Source organism: Centroberyx affinis, unplaced genomic scaffold, assembly GCF_046629955.1.
Source record: "Centroberyx affinis isolate AG114_WGS23_722 - 3 ecotype Tasmania unplaced genomic scaffold, CSIRO-AGI_Caff_v1 ptg006369l_1, whole genome shotgun sequence".
Classification (NCBI taxonomy): domain Eukaryota; kingdom Metazoa; phylum Chordata; class Actinopteri; order Beryciformes; family Berycidae; genus Centroberyx; species Centroberyx affinis.
This window is the reverse complement of record NW_027283232.1, coordinates 14,440-34,148: the sequence shown is the minus strand read 5'-3', so window position 1 is coordinate 34,148 and position 19,709 is coordinate 14,440. Positions and strand designations below refer to the sequence as shown.

General features: G+C 40.9%; 1 protein-coding gene across 1 annotated transcript in view; it reads right to left on the bottom strand.

The window, feature by feature from the left end:
* Positions 1-553: 553 nt before the first annotated feature.
* Positions 554-19,709, bottom strand: part of LOC139638455 (receptor-type tyrosine-protein phosphatase N2-like) — a 33,137-nt gene continuing 13,981 nt past the window's right edge. Inside the window, exons 5-8 of the mRNA XM_071512594.1 lie at positions 19,047-19,100; positions 12,944-13,008; positions 5,897-5,970; positions 554-625 (exon numbers count right to left, since the gene is read on the bottom strand). Coding sequence (XP_071368695.1) covers positions 554-625; positions 5,897-5,970; positions 12,944-13,008; positions 19,047-19,100 — 265 coding nt within the window. The remainder of the gene's footprint in view (positions 626-5,896; positions 5,971-12,943; positions 13,009-19,046; positions 19,101-19,709) is intronic.

Sequence of the window (19,709 nt, the reverse complement as noted above, 5' to 3'; positions counted from 1 at the left end):
AGGAGATCAACGCTCATCTAGAAACAAAAACTGTGACAAATATACTCTTAACAGAACAGAGAGAAACATGGTTTTTTTTTTTTTTTTGGTCTATAAATGTCACTTTGGAAAACAGGCTGCATGGATCATTACAATAGAAGGAAGGTCTATCTATGTACATGATGAGGATCGCTTTAATGGTTTCCTGGCACAATGTTCGTAAAGATGGAAGGAGAGGAGAGGGAGAGGAGGAGGAGATGGAAGTAGAGGAGAAAGGAGGAGACAACGAGGGGAAGAGAGGAGGAGATGAAAGGACGAGAGGGGAAGAGACGAAAGGAGAGGGGGAGGGATGAGTGGCGGGCTGAGGAGGAGACGAAAGGAGAGGAGAGAGGAGACAAGGCAGAAGACGAAAAAGGAGGAGACGGAAGAGGAGAGGGAAGGGATGAGAGGGGAGATGAGGAGACGAGAGAGAAAGAGATAAGAGGAGGAGAGAGGGAGAGGAGGAAGAGACGAAAAGAGAGAGGGGGAGGAGGAGAAGAGGAGGAGGTCCGTCAGGAAGAGGAGACGTGGCTTCCTACTGTGGAAGAGCTTTCAAAATGGCGTTCACCTCCTCTGCCACCGCCGTCAACGCAAACTCAAACTGATCCTGCAGGGAGAGACGGAAAAAAGAGGAGGAGGAAAGTGAGAAACAGACACAAAGCACTGGGAATATTGAGAGTTTCAGTTTACATTAATTTTTAAATTTTCAATTCCCCTGAAAGTCTCGGTGCGGTACGCCAAGCGCTCCCATCACTGCTGACCAATCACAGCCTCTGAATACTCAGTGTGCGTCATGTGACCAAAGTTCAGACGGAGAAGCAGCAGAGAAAGCTTTCACAGATCTTTCAGCTGTGGAAAAATGCCGTGGAGCGTCGAGCAAAGAGGAAAAGAACAAACCGACCCGACATCGGAGAGGAAAATCTCTAAAAAGATTTAATTCCTATAAGTGGATCAACGTCTGGAGACACTTTGATTTGAAACCAGATGACAAACTAGTCCAGATTCTGTGCAAAGATTGTCTTCAGGTTGTAGCTGCAACCCAAAGTAATAAAACCGTAATTATTTATTATTTGAATTTTGAAGATAAGGATGCAGAAGAGGTTCTTGCAGTCAAATCCAGGTGAAAACAAAACGTTCTAGCTGCTGCTGCTTTGAGAAATACTGCAGTGAAAACAAATAATCTTCTATCATGAAATGAGACAAATATTTGTGAGTAATAATTGTGGATCACAATATTTAGCAAAATAATCAGTATTATAGTTTTTGCCATCATGTGTATGTCCTGCTGAACCTGCTGAAGCCCTTCCTGCTCACTCTGCAAACAGCAGATTTGGAAAACCTTTAAGATCTATTCTACTCTAAAATGCTAATTGACTGGTAAAAGAGAATATAAGCTGACAGCATATGCATATAAACATATACTGTACATGTTTATATGAGTATTTATACTGTGTCTGTCTGCACTAAACCTCACAGTGTGTGTAACGTGTGTATATATATATATATATATATATATGCATATGTATATGTATATGTATATGTATGTGTATGTGTGTGTGTGTGTGTGTGTGTGTGTGTGTGTGGCAAGTTTGGCAAGTAATCTCATCTTGATCCAGCCTTATCAGCCTCACTTCAGGATATTTTTATTCAAATTATCTCTCTGTACTGACAGATAATGTCGCTAATTTCAATGAATTTCACTTTATTCATGTCTGTTTGACTTCTTCCAAGAAATCATCATGAAACAATTAAAATGTTGAGATAAGAAACTTATTAAAGACAATTTCCCTTGTTTCAAGCAAACGTCTGGAAACCAGTTACCTGATCCTGAAAAAGGGGAAATTTATTGCAGCAACTGGACTGAAAATATCCTGGAATTAATCTGGATATAAAATAAAAGTCTGGATACAAAATAAAAGTCTGGATACAGTCTTGGATACCCAATTTAGGTCAGTCAGTCCCAAGTCTAAATGTAGAACAGCAAGTCAAGTCAGAACAAATCAAGAGTCCAGTATCAATTTAATATCTTAAATAAAACTAAATATCTAGGACTTTTCAATGCAATATGGTTTTAATAGGATAAAAAGTTGGTAAGAGCATCATGAGTTTGATTTCTATAATCAGTTTAAACTTCAATAAATTCAATCATTCCATACAAATTCAGAAAACAGAATTTAAATTCAGTCGTCTGCTGGAACAAATCTCATCACTTTCAATCTGAGTCATTTACACAAACACAAGATCTCAAGTCAAGACTTTAGAAACCTTTTCAAGTCATCAGAGTACAAGTCAGAGTCAAGTCCCAAGTCACCAGAACCCAAGTCAAGTCAAGGCTCAAGTCTTCCTCTTCATGCATCAAGTCTCAAGCAAATAAAACTGTGACTCGAGTCCAAGTCATGTGACTCGAGTCCAAGTCATGTGACTCGAGTCCAAGTCATGTGACTCGAGTCTTCACCTCTGCTGACCACACAGGGTTTCTACACACTTTAAATTTCAAAATCTGGACAAATGCATGGGCTAAATATGTAACATGTAAATGTATATACAGTTCACGTTTAGGTCTATTTAAGGTGACGCCTCGACACACCTTACATCAAATAACAAGAAAGTCTTCTGGTAGAATATGAAAATAGATAAATGAGGAAATAAATACATGTAGGAAATAAATAGATGTAGAGAAAGTAAAACATAAAATATACGGTAGGTTTAGTTAAGACAACAGTGGAATAACACCAGAATGAACGCAAGACAGAACAAGTGGTTTTAAAATCTGTGTATACCAAAGGAAAGTGAGAAAATATTAAGTTTTAAGACTGTACTTGAACGCATCAGAGGGATTTGCCTCTCTGATTGAAAACAGGAGGAGCGTTCCACAGAAAAGCTGCACATGTGACCTGTATCTACGGCATTTTAGGAGCTGAGCTTGTCATATCCAGCAGGCCTGTAGCCGCTAAATCAGGGTTCCCACTCTTTTTAAGAAATCATTTTCCGGGACCTACATACAGGACAGCACTTGCTCACAAACGGTCATATAATTTACCGGTAGGCCTAGTATTGACACATTTAACCCCAGTTTTATTCCTTCTTTTTTAATGATGCAGGGTTCATGATGAAGTGTCTCGGGTTCATTATGGGTGACGGCTACACCCATCACTGCTAACTGTACAATAAGGTCGTCTGGCCTCCTCTTTTTGTTAGACGTGATCAGCACTGGTGTGTTTTTTTTTTTTAATTACAAAGCTCTCCAACCAACATGTTCTGTGTTACACTTACTTGAATTGTGGCAGTTACAATACTCACTCCAAACACTGGCTTATACTCCAGGTCCCTCATATGAACTTCAAACTTGGACAAAAATTGACTATGTTCTACCTCTGTAACAATTTCAAAATGTGATAAAGTAGTAAATCACACCATAATGTACACTGTCAGGTGTGTGTTATTGTCAAAGCATTGTTTAACAGGTGGTATTGTAATGGGTTGTTACATGCACCCCTAGTAGCCTATAGCTGTATTGATGTAGATGAATAAAATCTTAATTTCAGTTTAAGTTAAATTTACTTTTGTCAAACAGATGACTACTGACATGTAGTCACATCTGAGTGAGGGGCTAAAATACAATTACATTATTCCAGGACAACATAGATTATTTCCAGGATATTTCGTCATTTTAATCAATTTCCAGGTGTTTCCATGACTGGAAAACTAGTCTCTAAATTTCCAGGTTTTCCAGGATGTGTGGGAACCCTGTTAAAACATCCAGCGGACTCTCTCAGAGCAGCTGCTGGACGCTGGGGGAGCCCCCGCCCTCCGTCACTGTCAGCCGCACAAATTATAGCTGTGGCCCGGCAAGGCCGCCGACCGCCGGGGGGGGGGGGAATCAATGTGTGCGGGACGCCGGGAGAGGTAGAGAGAGAGAGAGAGAGAGAGAGAGAGACAGCCGGTCGCTCAGGATACACGGTTTAATAAAGCGCGGATCGATGCGGCCGATGTTTTACACTCCGCTCCGGCTTTTCTCTCCAATTACGTTCACAGATCACTCGGTAATTGAAGTTTCCAGACGCCGTGTGACGGGGAATAACTCCGGTTGTTTTAGGTAAAGCTCCAAGTCCATTTGCATGTGTGATTGAACGAGTGTGTGATGAAAGAGAGTAGCCTGTGTGTGTGTGTGTGTGTGTGTGTGTGTGGAATAAATCCCCTTGTGTGCGTGTGGTTTATGTGAAGAGTTCGACTCCAAAACAGTACAAATGCATCATGGGGGAAAAAAAATAAAAGACTTATTCATCACTCAGTAGCCTATCTGTCAAATATAGCAGAGCCAGTGTGTGAAAATGTTAACGCTTTACCAACCGATAACTTAAAATTATCTTCCATCCAAATTTGCCAGAATCTAAGTGTTTTATTTTTGTGATTTTTATCATTTTGTAAGAGTTTCACACTGTGGACATCTCATTTTGGAGTGAAACTCTTCATGCGTTCTTGCAATAATTTCATAAAAATAAAAATCCTTTTTGTAGTTTTTGTACTTCGAGGATATTCTACACAGTTTAGGAATTTAGCTGCTGTTGTTATGAAGAACTGACTTACAAAGACTGCAACTGTAGAAGCCATTTACCAATACACTGCATGTGATGTAACTTTACCCAGATGGCAGGTAATGCTGGTAGTTTCACTCAATTTCACCTGATTCATGTCTGTATGACCCATTCTCCTCCAGGTAAACTTATTACCACACAGTTAAAATATATAGAAAGAACGCTACATTTACATTTCAAATCAACATGATTTTCATTTTGGCTCGAAAAAACTGACTTAGTTATTTTATCTTGTATCCGGACTTATCAATAGGATTTTTTTTTTTAATCATCTCACTGCACTGGCAGATAATTTTACCGGTTTCAACAAATTTGACATTTTTTTCCCCAGGAGAATGTAACTTGTTTCAGGACATTTACTTGGTAAACAGAAATTGTCTTGGAAAAAGTTTCTTGTTTCCAGATTTTCTTCATTGTTTTATGATGATTTCTTGACAGAAGTCATATTGGCATGAATCAAGTGAAAATTTACTGAAACCAGCAAGATTATCTGCCAGTGCAGTGAGATAATTTGACTAAAAATATCACAAAATAAGCTTGATAGGTCTGGAAACAAGATAAAATCACTGGACAGCTTGTCATTTTTTGCAGTGTGCACCTAAGATGGCTCATACACCTAAAACTGTTGCTACTGTTATCCTGGGAGGCATTAGTCCAGATTATCATGATCCATTCCAACTCCATGTGTATTCTGAGCCGATCTGACTATAATCCCCATTCAGTTACATTTTGGCGATCGATTGATCTTGCCTGATGCGGAGGAATGAGTCCTAAAAATTGCAAATCCCATCCATCTTGCAGTCTGGCCTCAAGCCAAAGACTATACCAGCCACTTGCAGGACTTTGAGTTGAAGTGAAGCATCAGTGGAGGTGCAGTCTGCCTGGTGGGCAGAGAGCCTGCTCACAGGTTCGATCCCAGCAACAGTCAGTGAGGAAATATCAAATCCAAGTTTTGGAGAGAAGGAGAGAACAGAGAAGCAGCTTCACAGTTTGAGACGGACTGTGAGCTTCACATCGCACCTGATCAATGAAGACGCACAGCTGCTACTTTTCTATTTCAACTGGCTCGTTTCTATAGAATACACTGTAAAAAAAAGTCTCCATCCTAACAAGTCATTTAGTCTTTTATTAGAGTCCTAAAATGGTAAGATTTTAAGACACAATATAAGACTTACTGACATTTTGAGATGATGTTGTGTTCTCCCCGCCATCACATCAAAAGGTTTCCATTAAACCCCCCCCCCCCCCCCAAAAAAAAAACAGTATTTCAGGGTAATAGGTACCTTGGTCTGGACCATCCCCGGCCTCTGGTCCCTTAGGTGCTCCAGGGTGGCTGCAATATCAATCTCCTTGGCACCTGCCATACACACACACACACACACACACACACACACACACACACACACACACACAAACAAACACAAATAAAAAAGGGTTGGATTGTATTCAAAGCGGCAGCAAGATAATCCAGCTAACATCTGTCAATCTGGTGTTTTATACCGACTCCCTTTGGAGCAGCAAAGCCTCTGAAGGCGATTACATTCATCCTCTTTGTACACACACACACACACATACACACACACACACACACACACACGTTGACTCTACAAACAACGCTAGGTGGTGTTTTGTTGTCAGGATGAAAAAGACGAGGGGGGAAAAGGAAAGTGTTGGAGAGGACTTTGTGAGGAAACGAGTGTGAAATCAGAGGCTTTTTGAGAGAAACCCGGGATCCTAAAGCCCGACGGCTGCTTTGATAGTCTCCCTGTAGCCTTTGAGCTCAGTGAGGTAGCCCACCCAGCACCCAGCGCTCTGCCAGCCCTGCCAACATGGGATGGTGAGACGGGGGGGGAGGCTGGGGGGTTGGGGAGGGGGGGGGGTCCTTGCCCGGTCTGTCTGTGTGCCAGACTGGCATGACGCCCCCCGGCTGAAGACAACATGGCTGCCTATGGTCGGCTATACTGACTGAATATACCACAACACAACATGATCTCATTAAAAGTCTGAAAACAGATTTACGTGCTGTGGACCAAGGTTATTATCGTTAACGAAAACTTACGAAATAACGAAAACTAGGTGTGAAAAAACATTTTCGTTGACTGAAATAAAAGTAAAAACGAGGCTTTACAAAAAAACGATAACTAACTGAAACTGTATTGTGTGTTTACAAAACGAACTAAAATAAACTAAAATTATAGAGAAAATGTCTTCAGTTTTTGTCTTTGTCAATTTATTTCTTTTTTTTAATGTTTTTTTTTTTAATCTCGCCCCTGACAAATACCCCATATTACAAAAAAAGACTAAAACTAACACTGAAACTAATAAAAACTAACCTAAACTAAGCATTTTCAAAAAATAAAAACTAAACTAGCAAACCCGCTTTAAAAACTAATTAAAACTAAACTGAAATTGAAAACAAAAAGTCAAAACAAAATAAAAATAAAAACTAATGAAAAATGCAAAACTATAATAACCTTGCTGTGGACACGATTTATGTGACAATTATGTCCCTCCACCAGAAACTGGATTCTGTGACAAAAACCTGAATTGGACATTTTCAGCTAAAGGTTGGCCAACGGTTCAGTTTAAGAAAGTAAAACAACTTTGTTAGGGTTTGGGAAATAAGAATAAGAAAAACTTTCATAAAATTTGATAGAAATTCCCTTCCACAACACCCTGACTGTTGTGTCTCCTTCAAGGAACCGTTTCATGCTGGGAAAACAGAGTATTCACAGTTTATGTGCCACCAACACGTAATTTAGTGTTAACAAGTCGGGTTTATTTCATGTATTTGTGTGAGATCAGGTTGGAAACGCAGATTACCTGCTGTGGACACAAATTATGTGAAGATTACCTTCCTCCATCATGAACTGGATTATGAATTTGATCCGATTTCACCTGTTCAGCACATGAAAAGTTTAGCTAACGGTTAAGTTTAGGCAAGTAAAGCAACTTTGGTTGAGGTGTGGGTTAAGGTTTTGGCCGTGGTCAGATAAGAAAAACAAAATTTTAAAATAATTTAAAATGAATTACAATTTTTCACAGTAGAAAGCATCTTGTCATGAGTTGGGAATTGAACCCGGTCGTCGGAGCTGAAGGTAAATGTCTCCTCCAGCATAACAATTATTATGATCAGATCATGGTATCAAGGAGTATGAAAACTGTTTTTTCAGCTGTTAATCAATGTTCGTGGCAACTTTATGATGAAACTCCATCCTGCTCACAGTCTTGACTAAACATGCGATTTAATTGCTGTATGACAAAATAAATGTAGTGTGAAGGAGACTCAAGTGTTGTCATGGGAACTTGTATTTTTACATATTCATGTGAGCATTGTTGTCTTTTATGTTTTTATTGTGAGCTTTTTCTGTCCAAGACCAATTTCCCCTTTTATCATATCTTATGTTATCTTATATATTCACAATGTGCTTATAATGTGATTATGATGCCTTATAATGCCTTATAAGCACTAATTCAAGCCAACTCTATACTGTCTGGAGTCTGGTAAGTTGATCTACTGTACAGGTGACCATCTGAGGGAAAGAAAAAGATGGAAGGAGAGAGGGAGAGGAAAGACAGGAGTGGGAGAGTGGGAAAAAGAGGCAGAAAGAAAGAGGAAAATAACAGGACAGAAACAGGAAGACTAGAAATGAAAGATCTTAGAAAGAAAATAACTATCAAAGAGAGAGAGACAGAAAGAAGGGAAAAAGACATTTTGGACAGAGAGAGAGAGAGAGAGAGAGAGAGAGAGAGAGAGAGAGAGAGAGGAGAAGACACCTCAAAGAAAGAGAGAGGCAGCTGAAGATCTAGAGGAGAAAAAGAGAGAGACATCTCCAAGAGAGTGGCGGGAGAAACAATTAAATTCACAAAGAGCGAGAGAGGGAAAAAAAAGAAAAGAGAAAATAGATTTAATTTGTTTTCCGTACGGCCGCCCCCCCCCCCTCCTCCTCCTCCTCCCCCCTCCTCCTCCTCCTCCCCCCTCCTCCTCCTCCTCCTCCTCCTCCTCCGTCCCCATTCTGACGAAACAAAAAGCGCAAGCGTTTTCTTTAAATTTTTTTGTTTTGACACATAATAATACTTCTCTTTCTTGCCCGTCACCAAGAGGAAAATGAATGGCGGGAGAATCGCTCATTCACACCATTTTCTCTTTCTGCTGAACAGGTTTTGTGAGTTTTTTTTTTTTGTTTTTTTTTTTCTTTTTCACTTTTACTCAAAAACACAATAGACTCCTTTCCAGCCAGGAAAGCCGCCACACAACCCTGCTGCTGCTTTAGGTTTTTTTTTCTTTTTTTTTTGAGGACTTAACAAGCCGAGGGCTATTGTGCAGGTTCTGATAAACCTCAAAACGGACTAACGGCATTAAAAAAAAAAAAAAAAAAAATCGCCTTATTTGAGCCTTTCCCTCCTTGCAAAACTCTCTCTCTCTTCAAGAAGGAGGTGGTGGAGGGAAAGAAAAAAAAAAAAAAAAACCCAGCCTCATTTTGAGCTTCTCTCCTCAGCAAGACTCTCGCTTCAGGGTGGAGGTCGAGGAGGTGGGTAGGGGTGGGTGGAGAAGGGGGGGGGGGGGGGGTGTCTATAGAAGAGGAGAAGGAGGAGAAAAATAAAAGAGAAAGAGAGAGAAAGCTGCGGGCCCTTGAGGAGGCCGTGAAAGAGCCGCGAAAGCCCCGAAGCCGAGCGCCGGGCTCACCAGCTGGACCTGGGAACAAACCGAAAGGAACGGAGGGGAGCTGAAAGGCTCTCCGGCTCTCGATGGGTTTCACTCCATTCTTAAGATGAAGAGGAGGGTAGAGGAGGGAGGGAGGGGTGGAGGGAGGAGAAAAAAGCCCCCCCCCCCCCCCAAAAAAAAAAAAAAACGTGAGAACCCCACCAATACCTCCTCAACCCCTGCAACACCGCCATAATTCTCGGTCGGGACAAATTTACAATTCATTCCTTGGGGAGAAAAAGAACGGGAATGGGGGGGGGGAGAGGAGGGACAGAATGGAGGAGAGGATGGAGGGAAGGAGGAGAGGGGGGGTTGGGGGGTTGGAGTAATTTGGTGTCTGAGGAGGAAGAGGAGGATGAGGAGGAGGAAGAGGAGTCTTTGATCAGGCTGAAGACGCTCCAGACGGACAAAACAGGGGGATGAAGCCTGTTTATCTGTGGATTAGAGTTTACACACCTTTTATATTCTGACATGAGTCTTTATGACAGAAATAAATTCACAGTTCACACTACCAGTCAACAGTCTGGACACACCATGTTTTCTCATTCTCTTAAAGCCATTCTGATCTAAAGGCTTCTGCTTAAACGCTTGAAATTTGTTTCTTAGACAAATATAAACAGTGAAGTTGATCCTATGTGTGAATTTCTTTCCAAAACCTTTTGCCTTTCCATCAAGGCAAAGGGCCTTGATGGAATCTAAAATATAAGATAATTTAATTCCATAATTCCATTTGTGTCATTTCATAGTTTTGATGTCTTTACTGTTATTCTAAAATGTGGAAAATAGTAGAAAATAAAGGAAAATGTGGTGTGTCCAAACTTTTGACTGGTAGTGAGTATCATGTGTAAACTGATGTAAGCTATATTAAGACAGGGTTTTTCAATGGGTTTCAATTAGTGCTAGATTTTTGTTTACTGGTGGTTTTCGTGCTTTATGCTGATCACCGACTGCAGGTCATAGTTTATCCGCCTTTTTATTTATCTCTACATCAGCGGTTGAGAGTTAATATCGCTTTACTGAGCAGATAAAGGAGAGTAGAGTCACGGTCAGTTTCCTCTCCAATAAATAAGACCAAAAAAAAAAAAAAACATCCACACCGAAACTAAAGAAACAAAGAGGAAAAACCAAACAGCTGTCAGGAATCTTTTAAACAGCTGATAAAACATAAAGCCTCGTCATCGCCCTCGGGTGAAAACCAGTTTGGTGAAGAGGTTCAGCCGTCGGTGGTAGAAGTACACAAATTCCCTACTCAAGTAAAAGTGCAAATACTCATTTAAAAATATAATCTGGTAGAAGTCGAAGTACCATCTCAAATCCTTTACTCAAGTCAAAGTATAAAAGTATGTGGGCTTAAATTTACTTAAAGTATAAAAGTAAAAGTCGTTCTCTAAAGCAGTGGTTCTCAAACTTTTTCACGTCAAGGACTCCTAAACTGACACAAACTAGACCACGGACCCCCATTTGATAAGATTTTGTCCCAGGGTCCCCCATCTGATAAGATTTTTGCTTTCAGATGTTTTATTACAGAAAGTGTATGAAACCCATGACCAAAATAGTCATACATTCTGTCGTTGTGTTACTTATGGATGGAATTATAGTGAAAATAAATGATTCCCCTTTTTGCTGGGGACCCCCTGGAACCCCCTCAAGGACCCCTGGAGGTCCCCGGACCCCACTTTGAGAACCACTGCTCTAAAACAGTAATTTCTAATGTTCTAAACTGGTTTTCAGCTGAATTCACTAATGTTAATTCTCTCTCTCTTGTTGCTTCTCTCTTCTTCGTGTTGCTTCTCTCTCTCTCCCCTTTTCCCTAATTTTTGGTGTCGCTTTGCTGAACAAGCAGCCGATCACATCTGGCTCTTGATCAGCTGCTTCCGGGATGGAAGCCGTCTGATGCTGAAAATATATACATTTTTTTATAAAATCAGCTGATGATTTCCCGAGAGTAACGAGTCTGTTTTGAAAATGTAGTGAGTAGAAAGTACTGATTTTTCTTTTGAAGTGTAGTGTAAAAAGTCTTCAGTGGAAGAAAAACTTGAGCAGACCCACCGCAGAACATCACCTGCTCAGATCTACTGGGTCTCTATTAGTGGCGATTGGACTCTCTTCTCTGTTGCAGCCTCACTTTAGATGGAGTTCGGCTGGATTTTGACGTAAAAAGTAAAGTGCGGCTCTGTTTGAATGAAACCAGCACTTGGGTTTCATAAGAGTCGGTCACTTTATTTTCCCCCCCTGGGCGGATCTTTCATTTAGAGGCGAGGATTAGCAACTCGGACAAAATCAATGTTGAGGACATGTTTCGCAGTGCGAAATTAGGATTCAGGATAGAGATAAAAGTATTTCTCCAGGGTACGGAGAGGTGACCGCCACCCCACACACCTCCCCCCCCCACCCCCCGCCAACCCCCCCCCCGTCTCGGGGCCCCGGATCACAGTGTGACAGCCTGGGAAAAGGCTCCCGATGGCCGACTGACCCTTTGATCTGGTATTAAAGACCCAGGAGCTCGTTATGCTGAAACACTTCCCACACACACACACACACAGGCACACACACACAGGCACACATATACAGATGCACACACACACACACACACATACAGATGCACACATAGACATACATGGACACAAACACACACTGACATGCAAATACACACATACATGGGCGCACAGTCACACAAAAGACACACACACACACACAGAGACACACATGAATACACACACACACACACACACACACACACTGAGACACACATGAACACACACACACACACACACACACGCACAGATGCACCCAAACAAAGACACACCAACACACACACCATGAAATGCACACACACAGGCAGGTCCATGTACAGACACTCAGGAGGCGTGTCAGTGTGAAGAGTGTGAGTGTGTGTGTGTGTGTGTGTGTGTGAGTGTGTGTGTGTGTGTGTGTGTGTGTGTGACGTCATAGTTCACCCACCTACAACACTGAAGGTAATCAGACAAAAATCAGAAAATCAGTGTAACATGCTGTCATGAACCCTACAGCTTCTGGTCACAGTTTATTAAACCATGCTGTGACTTTAATACTCATCATGGATTCACAATGTGTTGGAAACGCAAAAACTATTATGATGACTTCTAATTTCTGATGCTGGTGTCAAACAGTAAAGACTGAGGTCGACTTCAAACTTCAAACTGTTTCTGGACTTTAAATGTGGGACAAAATTACAAAACATCTGCAGTTTCTTACAGTCTCTCTCTGATTACAGTGATTAATCATTAATCACTGTAATCAACTGATCAACTATTATTTGCAATACCAAAATTAGTATCCTAATCATTCCTCCATATTGCTTTGATACAATCACTATACATTCTCATATAAATAACCACTTTGGCAATATTAATATTTTGACAGCCATGCCAATAATGCAGCTTTGAATTTGAGAGAGAACCCACTCTCTCTGTCTCTCTCTCTCTCTCTCTCTCTCTCTCTACTCTCTCGTGCAATTTCCAGACCCTTGACTAAAGGGGGGAAAAAAAAATGTTGCCATGGTAACGCCTCTCTACACAGACACCGTAAACCAAGGGAGGATGGAGAAAAAAAAAAAAAAGAACAAAAAAAAACCGGTGCCGCCCACCTTTAGCCATCTTGTTGAGGACCATGTCGATCAGGATGTAGGTCCCACTTCTCCCCGCGCCGTCACTGGGTGGGCGAGAGACAAAGAGACAGAATGGAGGAGAGAGAGAGAGAGACAGAGAGAGAGAGATTAATCGAATGGAACAGTTGAATTTCTCATAATTTAACATAAAAAAAAAAACAAACCTTTATTTGTATAGCACCTTTCATACACAACATGCAGCTCAAAGTGCTTTACATCAATAGAAGGCAGATAAAAGACAGATAAAATGATAAAATTCATATAAAAGAACAAGCAAAATGCATTGCATATAGTTTGAGAACTCTATGCACCATCCATTTCATGTACATTTAGCATGTTATGGATATTAAAATATCTCTACTTTATGGACCAAGGGTTGAAGTAGCAAATCAAATTTAGTTACTGTAATTGAGTAGCTTTTTGCTCACCATACACATCGCATCAGAAACCGAATCGTCGTGATTGTAAACTGGCCAATTCCTGTGCTGCCATTAGCCAACGGTCAGTCAGCAGAAGATTTTAAGTTTAATCTTTACTTAAAATATTTATAAGAATATTTTGTATATTTTTAAATTAAAAGGATCGAGCTTAAACTCTGTCCTCTCTCCCTTTTTACATTGAAAGATCTTACTTTCTTTCAAAAGAGAACATTCTCTTTTTGTAAGAAAGCAACATTACTTTACTTACTCGGAGCACATTATAAATGAGCTACTTTTTATCTTTACTTCAGTAGATTTTTACACCGGTAATTTAACTTCTACTAAAAGCGAGGCAGCACCAGTGAAATTGTCAGTTTCAGCTGGACTGGTCTTTTTCGAGATGTTAAAATATTCTTCTACAACTACTGTAGTTTCATTAAAATATACAAAATAAAGACAAATATACACAGTTAATTTCGACTTGCATCAACTTGCATCAAGCATATCAAGCACAAAATTAGCCAAAAACAAGCCAGAGACCCATCGATGTTGTTGCAGTTCCTACTGTCCACAGACAGAGGGCGACAGAAGTCACAGAATACTTAACGCACCTTTAACTAAAATTTCAGCCAAGTAACAGAACTCCTACTTCTACTTCTGTTAGCACTCTTTCCACCTCCAATTACAGAATTACTTTTTACTTTTTACACGTGTAGCTTCCTTTACAAAAGGTTTATGGGTGTCAGGGTGGGTTAGTGGATAAACTGAGCGTCCCGTAGTGGAGGTGTCACAGGTTCGATCCCTGCACCAGCTGGACGTCTCATTAAAGCAAAGACACTGAACCCTCTACCTGCTCCGGATGAGAAAACCACGTAAAATTTCTTGTTTTTACATCTTCAGCGAACCGAATCTAGAGCTTTTATGCAGACTAGAAAGAATTCCTTGTCGCCTCGGTGCCAGTTAATGCAGATCCAAACAAATACAACACAAATACACTGTAAAAAATTAAGAATAAATAACTCTGTGACATTTCTAGGCATTTTGACAGACTGGTTGGATGTGTATCTCGATTCCATTCCTGCTTTCTGCAAAATTGCACAGTGAAGTTATGAAATTGTAATAACTCACACCTCTGAACTTAACATTAACACTTTTTTTTCCCCTCGTTCCTTTCCATATTTATACATGATGTTATTGTTTTTTTGTTTTAGCTAAGACGGATGCGACCCGACTCCAGTGTTAAGCAGGTGAGCAGCAGTCACAGAGATTTAATATGCCGAAGGTTTATGAGTCGGCTAATGCTATTTCAAGGGGATAAACAACTTCAAAGGCGTATAATTATGGAACAGAGAGATTGAAGAGGTTTTTTTTTTTTTTTTTTTTTTGGTTAGGAATTAAATAACATCAAAATATAAACCCGTTTCTAACAGCAGTAAAGCTGTAATGTGGTTTTTTTTTTTTTTTTTGATGTAGGACGTGAACGTGTGTTCTTCTGTTCTTGAAATCAGACGGCGGAGAAACACAAACCGAACAGACAGCTGAGGCACAGAAATGAATTAAACTCGGTAATGTGTGTGGAGATGAATATTTTGGATTTCAGATTTATTTCAAGTGTTGAAAATTGATGCCTGCTCCCCCACCAGTCTGTTTCATGTTGCTGCTGTATAATCCAACACGCTCAAGAGTGTGTGTGTGTGTGTGTGTGTGTGTGTGTGTGTGTGTGTATGGGCTTGCAGAAAATAACCAAGGCTCTAGTAAAAATGAAATATTCAGGGAGTGCACACACACACACACACACACACACACTGTTGTGTATTCCAACACGCCCGGTGGCAGTAATTGAGCAGTACCTCTGCAGTATGTGTGTGTGTGTGTGTGTGTGTGTATGCACTCTACACACTCTACTACTATCGCTCTGATCTCAGTGTGTGTGTGTGTGTGAGTGTGTGTGTGTGTGTGTACATCTCGTACAGGTTATTACAGAGCGATTAGATCTGTCGTATCGCTGCACCTCGCCAGGATCATTACATGGCGATCAAAGATATGGGGGGGGGGGGGGGGGGGGGGGGAGGAGGGGTGTGTGTGTGTGTGTGTGTGTGTGTGTGGGGGGGGGGGGGGCAGTAAAAGCCTGAGGGCTATGAGAAAACACACGTCAAGATGTCTGCTGCTTTCCTTCACTCCCTATAACAGAGAGAGAGAGGGAGAGAGAGAGAGAGAGAGAGAGAGGGAAAAGATAGACAGAAAGAGGCAGAGAGAGAGGAAGAAAAACAGAGAAACAAACAGAAAGACAGATAGAGAGAGAGAGACAGACACAGAGGAGGAGAGTGAGACAGAGAGATAGAGAAGAAGGCGAGAGAGAGAGACAGAGAGAGACAGAGAGAGAGAGGGGTAGACAGTCTACCAGATGCTCTGCATGCTGAGTGACTGTGATTGAATAACTGAGTTGGATTTGACAGTCGTCAGCGGGCGGTGACTGTTTGAAATTTAAGGACTTCAATACCCAGAATTCCTGTGAGGTGACATCAGTAAAGCGGTCTGTGATGCTTTATACCGAAGGAAACCGAAGAGACGAGAGAGGAGAAGACCTGGTTCTCAAACCCAGGCAGTTGCAAGATAATTTTGGGGGGGTCGCGAGATGATTTATGGGATACAAAAAAAGCACATTTCTACTATACATATTTATTATCGTGTAATCTTTTCAGACATTTCTGTAATTTTTGCTTATTTCCATTGAAATACTGAATCGTTTTCAGCCTCTTGGCCTCCTGATAAATCAATGAAACAACCTGAAAATGGAAAATCATTCTTCAGCTGAACTGCTCAGCGCTCTGCATGTGCAGCCTGTGATGGGGGTCGCTGGTTTAGGATACAGTTTGGATTTAGTTCCTCTTAAAGGAATAGTTCACCCAAAAATGAAACCTCTGTCATCATCTCCTCCCCCTCATGCCAGTTGAAACACAGGTGAAGTTTGTCCATATAACACACAGGGAGGCTGCAGCACAACTCCATAGCAGCCTTCTCCAAAACAACTGAAGTCAGTGGGGACCAGTTCTTCAGAGTTCCAAAAAGACCTACAGTATATTTACACCATCATTTAGTGCAAATCTTAACTACAGCTGATTGATCTGCAACAAATAATGGTGTATAGGTCTTTCTATTCACAGTGTGATTGTTTGGCTGTTTTTGTTTTGGAGCTCTAAAGAACAGGTCCCCATTGACTTCAGTTGTTTTGGAGAAGGCTGCTACCAAGTTGTGCTGCAACCTCCCTGTGTGTTATATGGACTAACAAATTTCACCTGTGTTTCATTTGGCATGAGGGTGAGTAGATGATGACAGAATTTTTGGGTGAACTATTCCTTTAAGTTTCAATTCCTCACTTCCTGTGGGTGGAGACGTGTCCATACTGACACTCGGGTTTAATTTGTGTAAATTGGACAAATCTACAGCGTGGGGATGAGATGCAGCTCCATGCTGTGATTTAGGTGATAAGACGGGTGGATTTTCACATAAACATCTTGCCTCGTTCCTCTTTAACCTTAATTGCTTTTTTGTTCCACTGCAGGTCTGGTCTAGTTGTAGTAATTAGACAAGATAGTTAGACACAAATTCTACCTCTATGTATGTGTTGCTGTACATTTTATCTGTGTCTGGTGAGATTCAACCAGCCACTAATACCCCTTTCCCACCAACATGGAATGGGTTCCGTTCTGGTTCGCGCGCATAATTTTGAACCGTTTCTACCAAAATTAAATTGGTTCGGACCCCAAAAAGTTGGTTCCCAGCTGGAACCAAAAAATAGCAGGTTTTCAACTGCGAACCGTGACGTCATCAGTGGGCGTGTCATATTCTACAGGTGCACGTAATAGTCGTCTACGTCTTCTTCATTAATAGTTGGTCCATGCTTGTTTTTTGGATAAAAACAAATATCTGTAATAACAGAACAACAGCTTGCAGGTAATCAATGCGATCCGCCATCTTGCTACTACTGTTTACTTCCGGTGTGTATTGTGCAACGCCCTCCTTTGATGACGCATCCTTGATTACAATGGTTCCACTCAAAACTGGTGGAAACAGTTCGGTTCGGAAATGGTTCGGTTCGGAAATGGTTCGGTTCGGTTCGGGCCGGTTCGCTAGATAGCACCAAGGTTCCAAGAATCCTGAACGGAACCGGTTCAAGAACCAGAGCTAATTTGGTGTAAAAGGAGTGTAACTGACCATCAGTTCTATTCTAACAATGTAGTTTGGCTCGTAGAATCATAACAGTGGCTTGTGAATTTTGGGATGATCCTGGTGTACAAATAAAGTGAAGTTTCCTGCCTTGGTGCAGTCGAGCAATTTAGTCTAGAAATGCACATCATCAGCACTTACACATCATCGTGTAAGTGCCATTATGCCATATTAAACAACAGATCACTCAGCAGACAGACAGAACGGCTATCTGTTATGGATGTTGGCTTTTTTTTCTTCCATCCAATCATTGCAGGATGTTTTCACGAAGAACTGTGGCAGATTTTTTCCGTTAAATACCGATTTAATTATGTCCCGCTGGTCTGAGTTATTTCCTCAGGTGGTGGGGATACGCAGATGTGATCACACACACACACACACGCATGCACACACACACACACACATACACACACACACACGCAGGCGACAGCTGCAGCCCTGCCTCCTCTCTCTCCCTCTCACCCACAGCCTCCGACCAACACACTGCAAACTTTGAAGTGTCTCCAATTAAAAGTTCTCCTCCTCCATGGACAGTTTGTCAAGTTAAATTATAAGTTTTGACTAATTTCTCTCACTCATTTAAAATGTTTGTCATCCTCCACAACCGCTGAGTGACATGAGCGCTGGAGAGAAACGAGACGGAAACACAGACTGCGGGACAGAAACCTGCCACCTGGACAGATTCAGCCTCAGATGATCTGTGCGAGTGTTACATCAGTATTACCTCTGTGTATCTGCTTGTTTGTTCATTTATAATGAAATATAAACACTCTGCATTCTGGAACACTTTACACCCAGGGTCGGCCACGTTCTAGAACCCTTTTTAAATGCAAGGCTAACCGCATTCTAGAACCTTAAAAATTCTAGAACTTTTAAACCAGGGTTTACTACACTCAGGGCTAACTGCATTCTGGAACATTTTAAACATAAGGCTAAATGCATTCCAGAACCATTTAAACCCGGGTCTAACCACATTTCAAGAACCCTTTTAAATGCAAGGCTAACCTCATTCTAGAACCTGAAACATTCTAGAACTTTTAAACCAGGGTTTACTACACTCAGGGCTAACTGCATTCTGGAACATTTTAAACATAAGGCTAAATGCATTTCAGGACCATTTAAACCCGGGTCTAACCACATTTCAAGAACCCTTTTAAATGCAAGGCTAACCTCATTCTAGAACCTTAAAAATTCTGGAACTTTAAAACCTATGGGGTTAACTGCACTATAGAACCTTTTAAACTCAGGGCTAACTGCATTCTAGAACTTTGTTAAACCGCGGAGAACCGCAATCTAGAACCCTTTAACAAAAGGCTAACTCCATTATAAAACCTTTAAAATGCAACATATTGACACAAAACACTTTTACTGCACAGTGTGTTAAACATAAAATGCATTATTCTGATCATTATTATTATTATTATTAATATACTTGCCTGCAGTGGACTATGATAGGACACGAGCGTCCCCGGTAGCACTTGTTAACTTTTCTGTAAAAAACAGAACAGAACACAAACAGTTCAGTGTTAACATCACACACACACACACACACGCACACACACACACACACACACACACACACACACAGGTAGATCATCACATAACTGGGATGTCAATAATAACGACAGAACAGCACAGAACAGACCTGTCAACTCCACTGTGACTTTCCATCAAGAGAAGAAAACCAGACATAAACCTGTATTCCTCATCAAGTCTCTTACAGTTGGATATAGTTTCAGATCATCATAAAAATATTTTCTGATTTCATTTTCTTTGGCTCTTTTTAGTGTTAACATCTGCAACATACCGTCAGTCCATACATTTATTCAGCATAACATTTCCCCAGTCTTACTTCAACAGTGAAAATATGTGTTAAATTAAAAAGTGCAACAAAAAATAGGAACGCAAGTTGAAAACCATGAAATAAACACAACTGTATTTCCCTGGAATGATGAGGGAAACAAAATATTCTCTGTTCATTATGCAGTAATCACATACAATTAACTATGGAACACTCTGGACAGTCTGTGTGTCTGTGTGTGTGTGTGTGTGTGTGTGTGTCTGTGACTTTGAGCTATTAACTATGTCACATTTTGGGA